At 38.6% G+C, this 17,024-nt stretch overlaps 1 protein-coding gene across 1 annotated transcript; it reads right to left on the bottom strand.

Moving 5' to 3' along the window:
* Nucleotides 1-9,197: 9,197 nt before the first annotated feature.
* Nucleotides 9,198-10,286, bottom strand: LOC148022244 (uncharacterized). The gene has a single exon (XM_087696723.1). The coding sequence runs from the start codon at nt 10,160-10,162 to the stop codon at nt 9,509-9,511; it is 654 nt and encodes a 217-aa protein (XP_087552849.1). The 5' UTR covers nt 10,163-10,286; the 3' UTR covers nt 9,198-9,508.
* Between the last annotated feature and the right edge of the window lie 6,738 nt (nt 10,287-17,024).

Raw genomic sequence — 17,024 nt, 5'->3', positions numbered from 1 at the left:
CTTTCATTTCTCTTCCACAAGTACATTTGTGTTTTGTACCTTTGGTAAATATGCATACACTGAATACACATCTATCGATGATTCCCAGCCAGTTATGTCAGGAATGTCTTGCCCTACATGAGACATTTCACTATTTATAACTTTCCTCTTTTCAGTTGCATACAAAGCATGTGTCCATAATATTGGAGCCTTTGGACCAACCATCAGTTGGCCACTAGGCATTCTATCCAACTGTAGACCAAAAGTAGAAGCATATATAGTTGCATAAGCATTTCAAACAACCAAGTCTTCCAACAACTTTTGCATACATCCATTTCCAAAATTCATTATAAGAGGCAATCCTATTTCTTATGCATGAATCTTGTCATCTTTCCAAAAGATGAGCTGTCATGCCAAGGCCTCCTAATAAGCTACACAATCCTTCCTTTCATGTTGCAGACTATCACACCACATACATCTTTTCCTTGGTTTAGATGCTGCTACCCATCCCCTTTCCTCTTTTCCTTTCTCATCCAATTTTGTGATCTTCAACTGAAGATCCTGCATGCCTTTGACCAAATTTTGTGACAACAACATGTGCAGCCATAGGGTTAGCCACAAAAGTGGATGGCTTACTAGATACATCAATTATTTTTCCCATAACAGTGGGCAAGCTAGATACATGCAATCTTTCTCTTATTCTATGCTTTTTCACTAGTGTAGTAAGAGATTCCTTAACATACCTCCACTCTGTTTTAAGACATGTCTTTGTAGTTTGATCCTCTAGCAAATCATCAAGCGTCTCTTGAAGCTCAAGATCTGCTGCTTGTAGAAACAATTCATTTTCTAACTTATAAGAGCTTGCTGTTTTGCAAGATCTAACTCCTCAAATCAACTTTCAAATTCTCTTAATAACTATATAGCCACAAGACCCTTATTGGGTTGTAGAACCCACTCCTGAAAAGTCCTGCATGTAATCAAACTGGTATCTTCAATGTAAAATTATTCCCTGAGTGTCTTCTTGAAAGCTACCCAGTTTAGCATCTTGCATATATAATTCAGTAAACTAGGGCTTTCAATTCATGTATAATGACCCATATAAAATATTGGCTCCATGCAAGTTGAGCCACCCCAAAGAACTCCATCTTTTGAGCACAGGCATGCAAATATGCAGATACATTCATGCCACTAAACAACTTCATCTCACGCTCAACTACTTGTAGCACATTTATCACAATAGCTTTTTTTAAAAACTAGAAGCTTACATCACTTGTTGTTGTTATATCTTCATAAGCATGTTCATATTCTGCATTAACTGCTGCAAAACATCACTAGAAGTTGTGCTTTAAGGTTCTCCCATCATGTATTTCCTTCTCACGATCTTTTACGTCGGGTTCACCAATGTCGAAGGGATTTTAGTCAAAAGGTCTTATCCATCAAGGATCAGAGATAGAAATAGAAGGAAGTAGAGAATATGAGATAAAAGAGAAGAAAAAGAATAGACCAGAGATAAATAATTTAAAGACAAAGCATTATTTATTTATAGAACTTGACAAGAGAAACAAATTCCTTTTTTGGGCCTACTCAAAAGCAATCTCCAAGCATTAGATATCCTGGATCTCCCTTGTAGACAAAAAATGTGCATCAAACACTAGCTTCTTCTTTGTTGTTCAAACTGCAAATCTCATGGTTCCGTTGGCTCCGAAAGGGGGGTAAAATCATAGGACACTTGGTTAGAATCCTTCCAGATCACTCCTTCTCCCAGTTTGGAGTGTTGTTTACTGTATGTAAACTATGATCGCACGTTTGTAATTTCACCAGTCCTTCTTTTTGTATGAAATCTCCAAAACTAGTTAAAAAAGCAACTTGCTTTTTGCATGCCACCCTATTCTAAAAGTTTCCATAGCTTTTTAGGATATTTACAATAAATAATATTAAAAATATTAAAAATAGACTAAACTTATCCAAAAATCTATTTAAGCCATCAATACTATGGACACTAGCACTAATGACTAAGCTAACATTGATTCTCTAGATCAATAAGAAAGTCAAATGATAATGCACTCTAGAGTTTTTCACACTATGTTTGTGTAGTGGCATGACACTGCTGATTAATTGGCATGACATTAGGGTTCATCATTTGGCTTCTATTATTCAGTGGAACCATTTGGCTAGTCATCGGCATAGCAACATTAAGAGGAGCCAGCAGCATGGGCACATTCTATATTATGCTTCCTTTTCCATTCAAATTGGTCATAGGTGCACTAGTTGTACCTTGACTTCCATTGGTCAATGCCAAATTATTTCTAGGACCTAGACTCGAATTCAAGTTTGCCCTAGATATGTAGGCCACTTGTTGTAAGCGCAACTCTACCACTCTGCTTGTATAATAAAAATGTCTATATCACCAAGAGAAACACTACTCAACTGCAATTAGATATTGAAGTGTAATCTATGTAAAAAGTACTACAATTGGATAGCACATGGAATAGGAATAGAGGTTTGCAATTTGCAAAACACCTCTTTCAATTTCTTGGCATAAGCTTGGGAATTCTTATGAGGCTCTTGACATGTCACATTCAGAACATGTAATCAATACTGACCATCTCTTTAGGGAAAAATCTCTTTGGAAGGTCGCAAAGAATAAATCAATCATGGTTATGATTCTAGCTTCCAAGCCATGATACCACATTGCAGCTCTTCCTTTTAGAGTCATATTGAAAAACATCATGAGATGTCATTCATCCTAAATTCGATAATTGAACATTGATTTCTAGAACTCATTGATGTGAAGTTCCACATCTTTCTCTACTAATCCATTAAAGATGGGTAGAGGGAAACCTAAGGCTGGAAAATATGGCTTTTCTACAAGTATCACAATGGGTTGTGCCATCATGATGATCGAGCTTTCTCTAGGATTTGTATCAGTGGGGTCACACTCCCACTCGAAGTAGACTAACTTATCGAGAAAAGGGGAATGCTAGAGCTTCCTCCTCCCCATGGACCGGACTAACATGGATATTTATTGGGTTAATAAGACCTCTCTTTCTCAAGGATATCAAAATACTATGCTTAGGAGAATATCTCCTAATGATTTCAGCTCACCATCTACCCCTTTCAACTCTTTCTTCCCATTGAATCTTGGCTTGATGATATCTATCTTAAAATAACGAATCTATTTCAATACACTTTGGCATAAACTAATTGCTAACTCGTCCCTAATTAACCAAGATTAAAAAAATCACAACTTTTTAGTGGCTCTCGGCAAACGCACCACCTAACGTGGGACCTAAAACTGACCTGATACTAGGTCTAGCACTCTAATCAAGCCTTTATACTCACCAAATCACCATTACAACCTCACAGTCAAGAGCATCTAGAGACTATACACTACTCTAAGTAAATTACACATTTGTATTGATTTATGGTCCAATGATTTTTCCTTCCCGACTCCAATAGAGGGAGTATCCAAACATACAGGTGATCAATACCTCCATTCACATACACAAAGAGCTCCCTCCACAGCAGAATGTTATGGCTCCTACTACTCTTCTACACCCTGGGGATTGACCATAGGATGTGCCATCTTACACATATAACATGAACGTAACAAAGTCCTCTCATAATATAAATGTAATGATCCAAGAGATTGTATATATTTCTCCCTTAATCCATTTTTCAAGATATCACACTATTCTACAACAAAGGAAAATCTTACACTCAATGTTGGTCAACACCTAGACATATAATTGCAATGCATTCAAGAATTTATCTTTTGATACCGTATTTAGATTATATATGAAAAGTGTATGGCACTCTTCACTCAGACAACTTAACTAAAAACTAGGCAATGTGAAGTGCACAAACAATCTTTTCATGATTTCTTTCTATTAGCGTCATGCTGTGCTGCTAAGGAACATCACCGAGCTAACTTGTGTTAATGAACCTCTTAAAAGTTATATAAACTATGTCCTACATGCTAAGGTATGCAAAGAAATCAATAACTTAATCAAATATCTTGATGGTTCAGTCTCACATCTCCTACCATTTATATTTAGATTACTTACACAAATGCAAGGAGATTTTGTAATAATTTTCTATAGAAACAAGCCCTACACATACACTTTAATATATAAATAAAGGCAAATAGAGGGAAACCCTCATGCTTTACCTTCATTACATAAGCACAAAAATTCTTCTAATTTGGTGTAATTTTTAACGTACAAAAACTATTTTTTCTTAAATTTTTCTCTTTATTTAACTAATTTTTATGAATTTGTTCATTTATTTTAACATTAATTATTATTTTTTCTTATTTGTATAAATTATGTAAAGTGTGGTCCATTAACATACTCATATTCATGCCATACGAACATCATTTGATCTCCAAAATCCAAAAAACAACAACATTTTCATTAAATCTTATGTTACAAATTTTACAATTTTGTTATTTTTAGTATACAAGAAGAAAAATGAATGAATTTTTGAAATTACAGACATCAGTAAACATATTTCAATCAACCACCTTTCCATCATATAACACTATATTGGGGAATATGGGAATTTTCCATAAGTTTGGGACACTTGCATTTGTCATAACTTGAACACTATAATTCCAAATCGAGCGCTCTATATCTTTATAGATTCATTATGGTATGTTATTCGGGTGCCACCTTTTTAGTATTGAATTGGGAGATTCTCAAACTCACTAATATTGTGTTACATGCACAAAAGATTCATCATAAAAATCAAATAAGAGTCACTTACTCGAAACTCTGTTTACGTATGTCTCATATTTCGAGAAAGTAGTTGCTGATGCTATTTTTTAGCCATTGACACATCCAAATTACCTTATCTACATGGCATTATACTTCTGAACTATTGTCCATCACAATTCATCGAATCAACCGTCCCTCTCTCTCTCTCTCATACATAGCCATATGGACAAGGAACAAAGACGAGAGAGAAACAAGAGAGAGAAATACTAGATTAGATCTTTTTGTTTACTACATCATTTTCATGTAGTTCAAAGTAATGGAGATTGAGAAATTGGTGTATTTGATGTCTACGAGGATGGAGAAGATTGTTACAATTCCAGAAAATGAGTTTTTCAATGAAAGGGGCACAAAAAAAAAAACTTGCCTTTCCCCTCCAATCTCGTGAGTTTTTTGAGCATAAGCTCTCTTTTAATCATGTTGACGTTAAACCACTAAGTTATCTACTTAACTTTGGCCTTTTCACACTTGATCCGAAGTGGTTTTGAGCTGGTCAAAGGGGTAAATGACCTCAGAATTGTGATATGACTAGACGGACAGGTTTCTGGCATTGAAATCTATCACATTGGCCTTCATCACATGCTTTTTGTCTTTCGGATCCAGTAGTTACTTTATATGCCAAACATTGTGGCCATTAAATGGGGGGTCAAAAAAACTCCGATTGACAAATGGACACTTGTGTTGGATTTTCGACATCAAAATGCATCTAGGAAAACTCGAGCTCATTGATTTGTGACTGTTTTATTTTTCACCAAAAATGGCTCTTTTATGGGTCTTAGGCTTCTTTTACACTTGAAGGTCCAACTATGAAATCCACTCTCAAGACTATACCAAACCCAAAAAGAAAGGGGATCTCAAGTTACTCAACTTGGTTGAATTAGCAAAAAAGATGGTAGCTAAGTGGATCATTAGAGCATTTTAGCATGAGAACAAGGGACTGGGTTATACTTATCAAACACAACTGCTCCACCTTTCCTTCCTACATTTGTTTCAGATAGAAAGGACATTTAGCCCCCTATAATAATAGCATTCAACCAAGGATAGTTTAATATCAAAGGGTATTCTGATCTTACCAAAACCCTATGGAGTGCATGGTTACCCTACAAAGAGTCAGGCAAGCTCTCTACCCACAATAACTTTACATTATCTTAGAGCTCAACATACTCAATATGGTTCAGTCTATTTCTAGGAACTGTAAACAGTGAGGTAATCCCCCTCGCATTTAAAATGAGCAAGAAATAAATCAGGCAATGAGTAGACCTTTGGCACTACAATATAGGGGAATGAAAGTCTCAAGCAACCCTTACATAACAATATAGAATCACATGTGAAAAACTCTAGATTCTCATGCAGAGATAATATATGTGGAAACTCACTATCTACAAAACTATACTTCAAATGAATTTTAATCATAGATGCCTTTGTTGGAAAGACTCCAAACCTATTCTTCCCATCAAGAACCTCAAACTAGGCAAAAACTAGCTATGCACTAAGATTAATAACATATTATTTCTTAATTGGTTTGAGAACCAATGAAAGTATATGTTCTAGATGATATGGAACCCTTGTAGATAACCTAAAATCTATTGCGTACTATGGCTTATAATAGGCAATGGACTGTGCCAAAGATGTGATCAGGAACAAAAAACGTAGGTATTAAAGAGTAGTCGATACAATGATGGCAACCACATGGTATACAAATTTGAATAGGCAAATTGGATTGACACCTAATATATTCTATGACTCAGTACCATTGTGCATTATATAGATGATATGATATAAGAGTTTCATGAATCATAGCCAATTGGCATGGAGATCCAAATGGATACATAGACTTAACAAATTAAGTGACTTTCGAGCCTCAACTTCTAGCAAATCCATATTGTCTAGTACAAAGAAATCACTCACCATAGCAAAATAGTTGATTAAGAGTTTTGTGCTTCATCTAAACCTTACGCAATACATGCATGTCAACAAAACATAGCATTTCAATAACAACAAAAAAACCTAATTATTCATGAGTTCTTTCAATACAAAAGAGATAATTTACTTATAAGATAGAATATCTACACTACTCTATTGATTGTAATAACAATAATATATTTGAAACTTATGATAATTAAAAACTATTAAAATCATAGACATGAGAAAATTGTGACTACATTGTTCAATTGATGAATCCATTTAAACAAAAAATATTTAGATATTTGTATAAATAAAAGCAACACAAAATTGGGCAAATTTACATATTAGTTTATCTGCTAAAGATAAGATCGAATCATTGTTGATCAAAACTTAAAGCTATAGAAGCTTTGCTCTATCTTGTGTTAACTACTACAACAATAAATGTTCCAAAAGTTACAACTAGCATCAAACTTTACTATAAAGATAGCAAAAAAGAGAAAACACAGAGAGGAAGAAAGAAAGAGAAAAACATAGATAGAGAAAGAGAGAGAGGGAGAGAAAATTAACACTTATGCAAACTCAGCCAAAATTATATTTACAATAAAATAACAAGGGTTAGAACTAACATTACGTTGTACTGAAAAGATAGCAGCAAAGAAAATCCACAGAGAGAGAGAGAGAGAGAGAGAGAGAGAGAGAGAGAGAGAGAGAGAGAGAGAGAGAGAGAGCAACACTTTTACATATTTCTCTAAATGAACTCTGCAAGAAAGCAACAACATTTAGAACTAATATCAAGGTCTGTTGAAAACACAACAGAAAAGAGAAACAACAAACACACACACACATACACAGATGAGCACTTGTACCTTCTACCCAAAACAACCCCCCTAACAAAATAATAATAACAGTAAGAAATGGCATCAAACCATATTGATGAAGAAAGAGTAAATAAGAGAAAACGCAAAGAGACATGGGCACCTTTATTTTACCCAAATTCTCGAGCTACTAGGAGAAGAAAGTGGAGAGGTAAGAAGAACTGTCAAAATCCTAATTACTCTCACCAAAGAGCTTCAATGGAGACAAAAATTTACCAGAATGCAAAAGAGAGAGAAAGTAGTGTGCTGCTAAACTTTTGGGTCATACTAATTGCGTGAGAGGAAAAAAATAAAATTGAAAATTTGTGTGTTGTTCATTCACCCCTTTTTTTAATCCTCCACTATTCTTTTTTCTAATAAAAAATCCAAGATTTAGAGAGAAAAGATTCACCCTCCATAAATGTCAACATCTAGCCTTTCTATTGGACAATCCAAAAGGCCCACATCTTAAACCATATTATTTTTAAGGGCCCATGTTTATCCAAATTTTTCCTAATGTGAATGAATTTTGAAGGCTTTAAGCTTAGCTTTTAGCATGTATGTTCTCAATGGAACATCATTGTGTTTAAATGCAATGTTTAAAGTTTCTAGACACAAGTCAAGTAACTCAAATTTCAAAATTTGAAATGTTACTTTCCAATTATATCATTACTTTTGCTCTTGAGAGGAGAACATGCCATAGTTTTTCCGTTCTTTGATCATATTTTCTTCACAAAAGTCAAAGAAAATGAGTTTTGAACTTAAGAAGTAGATAACAAAGCATATCATTAAGCTTGTTTTTTAACAAAAAGATATAGAAGAGATCGAAACAAGATGAGTTCTCTCTCTCTCTACATGTGTGTATTTCTATTGTTATTAGCAAAACGTGTAGGAATATTTGTTGCTGCCACTATTGTTTGTGAGTGACATTTCACCTCCTAAACGCACTGCCGATTATCGATTTGTTTTTAATCTGCTTTTTGATATAGGATTGTCATCAAGGATCACGATCGTTCTCATTTCATCATTTTTTTGTTAATACATTCCCCATAGCCATGATGAATAAAAAGCAATCCGAGCCAAAAAGACAATTATAGTGGGGGAAATATAACACAATGATAAGAAACGCAGAGAGAAAACAATAGAAAGAGAGAAAGACAAGTTTTTGTATTGTGAATCATTGATGATTCACATAAGAGGAGGACCGTATTCATTATATGGATGAATTTGTTTCATTTATCGATCGATTGTCTGAAATATTGTACTAAGGTGAGTAAGCCGAGGCGCAAGGGGGTCCGAGCAACTCGTCTTTTTTGTCGATTTCCCAATGCAGTAACTTGAGTGATATAACCTTAGCTTTTAACGTCTCTTTCCCTCGATAGATCCCGGTCCCCCGTACGCTACAGAATCTTGCGGGCAGAGGCGCATTATCCGCAATTCTATTTCATGAGTCACGACTTACGACACTGCGTATATGAATCCTGTTTGGGGCCAGAGTCAAAGATTCAGAGGTTCTTTTGTCAGCGGCTGACAGCTTGGCAGCTCAGGACGAGTCAACGGCTAGTAATGCAATTACGCAGGACAAGTGACTGTGAAAACAGAATACATGGATTTTGCGCTGTACCGCAGAGAGACGATTCAATACAGAAACAGAAGAAGAAGAGAGAATTAATCAGCATCATTGTAAGGAGAATCAATGTGTTCTATATACACAAGAAGAGACATGATACAGACATAAAATTGCTGCCAGAGGTATATGTATGGCAGCCGATCAATGTATGGCAGCTGATCACTGAATGGGATTATTGAATATCGTGGCTACAAAAAATTGCTCGTTGGAGGTGGATGCCTGTAAGCTCCAAATGCAACCCAATATATCCAAGGACTGGAAGGGAAGAAAGGAATAGCCGCTGATCATAATTATATGTATTTACAGTGCTATAGGTAGTAGCTCAGAGTAATTAAGAGAGCTGCTAATGCTGAATTTGTTCTAGACTAGGGCGAGACTCGAGAGGCCCCGTAATCACTGTGACCACTGTCGAAGTTCCAGAGATCGTCACTGTGGTGCCTGTTAGAGTTCCAGCCTTCGGGGGAGCAGCTGAGGCCGGTGATGTCGCACGAGACCTTGACGTCGTATATGTAGTCGTCGTCATCGTCTAACCGCGAGGCGGCCGTTGTGGCGTCCACCGGCGGCTGACGATATTCATTTTCGTCTAAGTAATAGTCGTCGTCGTCGTCGTCGTCATCGTCGTCGTGGGGGTGGGTGCCGACGCCGCTGCCGTCAAAAGAAGCGGCGTAGCGGGCGGCCTGGGCCTGGATGTCCTTGGGGTCGAGGGGGAGGCCGGCGGGGGGGGTGGGTGGCGAGTCGGGAAAGTTAAGGGAGGCGGCGGGCCCGCGGAGGCAGAGCATGGCGTAGTCGTAGGCGCGGGCGGCGGCTTCCTCGGTGGAGTAGGAGCCGAGCCAGATGCGGGAGCGCTTGTTGGGCTGCCGGATCTCGCTCACCCACTTGCCCCAGCTGCGCATGCGGACGCCCTTGTACCGGCTCGTGCTCCTGCCGCCACATCTAGCGGAGGCTGCTGACGACGAACTAGCGGCAGCGCTAGTATGACTGCCAGCTGCAGCAGACGATCGAGAGTGTTGGTCGTCCATTGTATCATGCGGATAGTAATCTCGCCTCCTCTACTCTCTCTTCTCTCTCTTTAAGAGCGCGCGCGCGCACGCACAAACGCACACTCTTTCGCCAACCAGGTTTATATTCCTCCCGGCCCCTTGGGCCACTGGACCCACTGGCACCCCCGTCTACATAAACCCGCGTCCCACCCGTACGCGCCACGGCCTCTCTCTCTCTCTCTCTCTCTCTCTACGGGCGCCCTCGCGGTGGTCGGTTGCCAGCCAACTCTGGTTTCAAGATCCAACCCGGTTGGTCGGTTTCCAAACAAACCTTCAATCCGGTCCACGCCAAATCACACCGACCACTGTTGATGTTATGGCTCTGCGACCTTTTTTAATACCCTTAAACAAACGTCCTCTTCCAAGTCCCCACACTCCATGCCTATCCCACCCCACCGCACCCCCTACCCCCCATCGCCCCCCACGGTCCTTCCTCCCTTTGTTTGACCTTTTACCATTCGTATATTTTGACCCCTTCAACCCTTTGACTGCCCTCCCCACCCTTCTAGGACACCACCACCTCGTACAATAGTACTAAGAATTGCATTCCATTCTCCCTACCAAGTGCATCCCTCTTCCAAACACCATTCACACAATATACCTTGCACTGAGGGGCTTGCCACCTGAACAATCACTACCTCGTACAATAGTACGAAGAAGTGCATCCATTTTCCCTACCAAGTGCACCCCTTTTCCAAACACCGTTCACACGCTATACCTTGTAGAGAGGGGCTTGCTGCTTGAACAATAACTACCTCATACAATAGTACTAAGAAGTGCATCCATTTTCCCTACCAAGTGCATCCCTTTTCCAAACACTGTTCACATGCTATATACCTTGCAGAGAGGGGCTTGCTGCTTGAACAATCCATTTTCCCTAACAACTGCATCCCTTTCCAAACACTGTTGACATGTTGCACCTTGTTCAATAGTGCTAACAAGTACATCCCTTTTCCAAACACTGTTGTATCTCACAAAGAGGGGTTTGAACAATTGATGCTTGAGGCTTAAGCAATGTTTGATGTAGGGTCAATGTTCAGGAGAAATTTATTGATAAATGTACACGAAGTTGATGTGACTCTTTGTGTAAAGAGGGGCTCAAGGAATGCTTGACTTAATGTCAATGTTCATGAGATATTTATTGTGAAACGTGCATGAAGCCCGTGGGAGTCTTCTTAAACCAACAAATCAAGCAATTTGGGATTCTATTCTCGAGAATTTACACTATGTCACAATCTTTCTCTACAAGCTAAAATCCCTCTAGGTTTAAGTCTAATACGAAGTCTTCAAAGTTAACCAACTTTGTGATAAGCTGAGATATCACTTCCTAAATAGTGCTTAGGGTGGTCTCAAACTAGCTCTTGCAAGAGGCCATCTAACACTTGTCCATATATATGTTAATTGAATGCAAAAAGCACCTTCGTCGTTTTTTTAAGCCATAGAAATTTTCCCACAAACACCTTTGTGCTCCTCCTTTGCTTGACACATTAAAGGTTGTACACCCCTCCCATTTTGAACATCTCTTTCAACCAAGCCCCACACTAGGACAATCCAAAAAGCTTCAAAATGTTTTCCTATCCAGGCAAACCAAGCCCCACACTAGGACAACCCAAAAAGCTTCAAAATGTTTTTATATCTCAAAATCACCGAATATGATTAGCAAGCATTTAAAGGCAACCCCCAACTAAACTTAATGACTTAAGAAAAATAAGATGCATACAATGCATGTGTCCTAATCTAAATATCCCTCGTGGCTTCAATGGTAATGGACTTTTAATTCACATACTTAATGTCTAATAGAGGGGCCTAAGTTAATCAAAATAAGCAAAGCAATAATCATATGAGTCTAGTGCATTTAAACATTTATGGGAAGAATACAATAAAATATTGAACATAATCTCAAATTCTCTTCAAATTATAAGACCTTCTATCTTTGAACATTGAGATTTACTTTTTACATTTATCCTTTCTTATTAGCTAAATATTTTACACCGAAATTCTCACACTTATACAATTTACTTGATGAATTGAAGACCAAACACATAAACAAGACATTGTACTTACTTTGGGTTGATTATGTGTATGAGATCGTGTGCATGATCATTTTCAACGTCTAAGCATGTCACTTATTACATGCATTCAACATGTTTACAACCACATCATTACATTACATAATACTAGTAGCATAAGTACAAGGAAAAATCTAAGTTATTCACTTGACTGATATATATCAATATTCTTATATAGAGGGTATTTTTACATAGCCCTTGAATACATGTTGTCATGGAATTTTATGTTTATAGTGTGAAAAATGGAGATGTTATGGATCATGTATGTCTGCATACTTGGTCTACAGGAGTTTCAGGACAGGTCATAGGATGGAATGCAGGGACTCTTTAAGTTCATTTTTGTTTGGAATTCACTAAGTTCAGCAAGTCAACTAGGTTTGAGCATAGGACATGGAATAAGAACTTTTAGTGACTTAGGAAATTAAGGAGTGTCTGTGTAAAACTTGAGAGTTGTGTGATAGTAAATAGGGAGCTCAGTGTGATTTGTGCCGCAAATCACAGGCGTGAGCTGCAGGGGCAGAGGTTTGACCATAAGTGAAGTTACCAAAGGCATGCAACTGGAGTTCCACTAAAAAATGGGCTCTGACAGGAGGGGAAGGTAAGGTGTGTCTATTGTATGCATTTTTGGGAAGAAAGAGGGGAGCTATGGTGCTATCTTGAACAGGAAAGAATAGGGTATCTATGACTAGCAAGGTTTCTTCTTGATTCATCTCCATTCACAGGGTTTTCTTAATGCCCAAAAGTTTGAATCTTGCCCTCGAGATCTAGTGAACCATTTGGAGAAGCTAAATGAGTGATTTTTCTTAGTCTATGGGTTGTTTTTTATGCCAGGAGGCATATTGCACGGTGGATTTCATGAAGTTTTTTGGTAGATTTTGTAAAACTAGAGGCATATTCCACGGTGGATTTCGTGAGGTTTTACGGTGGATTTCGTAAAACTATATGTATTTGTCGGGGCTTGTACACAAGGTGGATTCCTTGTGTGAGAAGTTGACCGGGACCCTTGGATACCCGCTTGGGACCCCCTGGGGACCTCGTCTAGGCTTGGGGCAGCACCAGACCCTTCCCTCAACTTTGGCATTTTGACCCCTCAACACATCACAGGGCACCGCAACATGTCATGGAATGCGACATGGAACGTGATATGGCACATAACACGCACTCGAGATTGCACAAGGGCCCATCTTGGGGGCATCACATCATATCCATGGCAACAAGATATGTATAAGGTAGCTGAAGCATAGCAAGGGACTTTGTCACGGTGGGTGGGTGGAGCTATCAATGTGCTGCGACACGACGTTGACACCGTGGGTGAGGGAGCTACAAGTGTCAGATTAATTTAATGTGCACGTGGGTGATTCCACAACGGGTGATTCTGCAAAATACATATTTAAATTAATGGACGTTTATGAGTTTAGAGTGCACTCGTATTAAAATTAAGGTTAGAACAGAGTTCCAACCTATGTTATTATTTTGTACCTAAAGGGTGCTAGGTATTCACTTTTGTGGGTTTTATCTTATTATTTTCTAACAATTGTGAATGCTTCAGTTGATGTATAGAGCAGGTAGCGGTGGCGTTGGGAAGCACCGAGAGATGGCGTGTATTCAAATTACCTAGAAAAAATTATCATTTTTTATGGGCGCATGCCTTATCATAAAGACGTGGCATCAATATTTATTTAGGCGTGCTTATTTATTAAAGCACTTGACAAACATTTATTATTTTGTATGCGCATAGACGCTCAATTTTAAATACTTCATTATTGGATATTGTATTTGGGCATAACCCGACTTTTTGGACGCCCAAACGCTTTACTCTTTATTTGGGAAAAAGAAAATACAAAAGCCAAAAGCATGCTAATTGTAAATTGGGCTATTTTTTAGCTTTGAGATTAATAAATTTATAAATACATGCCTTGTGAAGCGCTCACACAAGGCATGGGGGGAGATTGTATCCAATTTGTCTTTTTGTCTCATGTCATGCAAACCTCTCTTCTTGCTTTATGAACTTTTGTAGAGTTCTTTGTTCTTGGGGACCTTCCAGTGTTCACTACGCGTGCATACATCATCCCATTTGTGCACCAATGGTATCAAAGCAGAGTTGAGATCAAGGGCTTCCAATTGTTTACCATCTCGCGTGAAGGTGAAGCTCGTGGAACAAACTGGCTCTATACCGTCAATACCAGTGTGTTCGTGACGATGAAGAACCCCCTGTTGTGTTGTTAGTCACGAAGGACCTCTCCCAGGAAGAGGAGGACCACCTCTGAAGATCCTTTGTAAGTCTCTTTGGTTGATAGAGAAGCAAAGAAGAAATTTCAATTAGTTTGGAGTTTGTAAGCTTTAAAAATCTTAAGGACTTAAGCTCTTCAAATTTCAACATCGACGACAACATCATGTACTCAACGGTGCCAATTCCGGTCACGATGTCCTCTCATCCTACGCACTGCCAACGATTCATCAAGGCTATTATTTACAAAGCTTCAAGTCAATAAGCTTTTCTAAAGCTTAAAACTCTAAGCTTTGCACAAAGGTTTCAATGCAAGCTTTAATCCCCTATCTAGCGGGTGTTCACACCGAGCTTATCTCCGTACCTGTTTCGCAACTCCAACAAGCCTTTATTCCTACCTGCACTTTGACAGAGTTGATTTCCAGCAAACAGACTGTCACAAGTAGTCTATATGGAAGAAGTATTCGTTTGGAAGAAGACCGTCATCAATTACCGTAACTGCGAAAGAAGCAAGATTGCAAAAGCCATTTTTTAAAAAAGCAAGCCTTGTAAACCCAAATTTGAGCTACTCTCATCCTCCTAACGAGATTTTGAGTGTGTGAGGTTGTTTGAGATTTTTGTAGGATGTCCGATAAAAAAATGAAAGATTTAATGGCCAAAGGTGATTTTCTAGAACCGACTTTGGAGCAAAAATTGGACCTAATTATGATGCAACTCCAACAAGAGCAAAGAGCACATCAAAATTTGCAAGCACAACTAGCTACACTTTAACGATCCATCGTTGATCAAGACGGAACGCACCCCAAAGATGTTATTCAACATACGATTGACGTGACACTTGACGCACAGATCAAACAGTGGGATCTTCTGCAACAAAAATATTGTGAATCCATACCGCAATACACTAAGCGTTTCTGGAGTGTCTTACTACAACTTTGAATGCTTGAAGATGTTCCTGAGGTGATCCACAAGCACAAGTATATGTCTGGTTTGCTTAGTTAATTCTATGCGGAAGTGAACATGTTCAAGCCAAAGACTTTGGAGGATGCAATTTCTTTAGCGCATGGTGTTGAAGACAGAATTCGTGGGCAAGAAAAGTGACCACAACAATTTCCAACTAATGGTAACTTTGGTACAAAGGAAGTCAATTCTAACTTTCGAAGATTCAATCAAAATCTCTTTGTTTCTTCAGTTGGAAGAGATGGAGAGAGATAGAGTGGAGTAGAAGATGAGCCTTAGCTCAGTGTTGTTGTTCTTCCATTATTCTTCCATAATACTCATTGAAAAGACTTACACACATAGGTATGACTAACTAAGACTACCTGAGGTTAAGTCACTGACTACACCGACTTATTGAATGTCACACACATGTATAGTTGTATCCAACTAATGTCGGTCACACACATAAATATAGATTGACTGAAGAGTAGCGGGAGCTTGATATTCTAACACTCCCCCCCCCCCCCCCCCCAAGCTCAAACCATCTGATAAACTCCAAGTAGCTGTTTGAAGTATATGAACTTTTCTTTACCAAGAGACTTGGTAAATATATCTGCTACCTGGTCTTCAGTCTTCACATGAATCAAGTCAATATATCCTATAAGAACCATTTCTTTGATGAAATGGTAGTGAACCTCAATATGTTTGGACCTAGCATGGTAGACAAGATTTCTAGCCAACATAACACTGCTGAGGTTATCACATTGCAATCTCACTCTACTTTCCAGTTGTATTCCCAAGTCTTTCAGTAGTTTCATCAACCAAACTGCTTCGCAAGCCGCTAAGGCAGCTCCTCTGTACTCAACTTCTGTAGTGGACAATGCAACAATAGGTTGTTTCTTGCTCTGCCAACAACTGATCATATTGCTGCCCATCCAAATGCATATCCACTAGTTGACCTCCTGTCATAGGCACAACCAGCCCAACTAGCATCAGTAAACCATGTTAAGTCAAGGGATTTTCCCTATGCATAAAACAACTCGTAATCTATAGTACCCTTTACATATCTCATGATCCTCATGACTGCATCTAAATGTAGTTTGTGATGCTTTTACATAAACTGACTAATCAACCCCACTGCATAACATAAGTCAGGACTGGTAATAGTCAAGTATATCAAGTTGCCCACCATCTGTCGATACATGGTCACTATGCCATTCCCAACATCAATCTGCATCTTGACATTCTGATCAAGAGGTGTCCCCATAGGCTTGCATTCAACCATACCATACTTCTGTAACATGTCATGAGCATACTGCTTCTGTAGCAACCATATACCTTGAAGCGTAGAGACTACCTCAATCCCAAGAAAATACTTCAGCTCACCAAGGTCTTTGACTTTTAATTCAGGCCCTGTAAACATGATTTAATTTCAGCAATGCCCTCTTCATCATCTCCAATGATGATAAGATCATCTACATAAACCACTAGAAACACAAATCCATGATTTGTCTTCTTTGTGAATAGACTGTGATCTACATCACCCAATCTAAATCCATGTTGTTGTAAGTAACTAATGATTCGAGCATTCCATGCTCTAGGTGCT

This window comes from Lygodium microphyllum, chromosome 17 (genome assembly GCF_053477565.2).
Source record: "Lygodium microphyllum isolate KBCC chromosome 17, Lygodium_microphyllum_v1.1.10, whole genome shotgun sequence".
NCBI lineage: Eukaryota > Viridiplantae > Streptophyta > Polypodiopsida > Schizaeales > Lygodiaceae > Lygodium > Lygodium microphyllum.
Note: the sequence above shows the minus strand (reverse complement) of the source record. Positions and strands in the feature narration are given on the sequence as shown.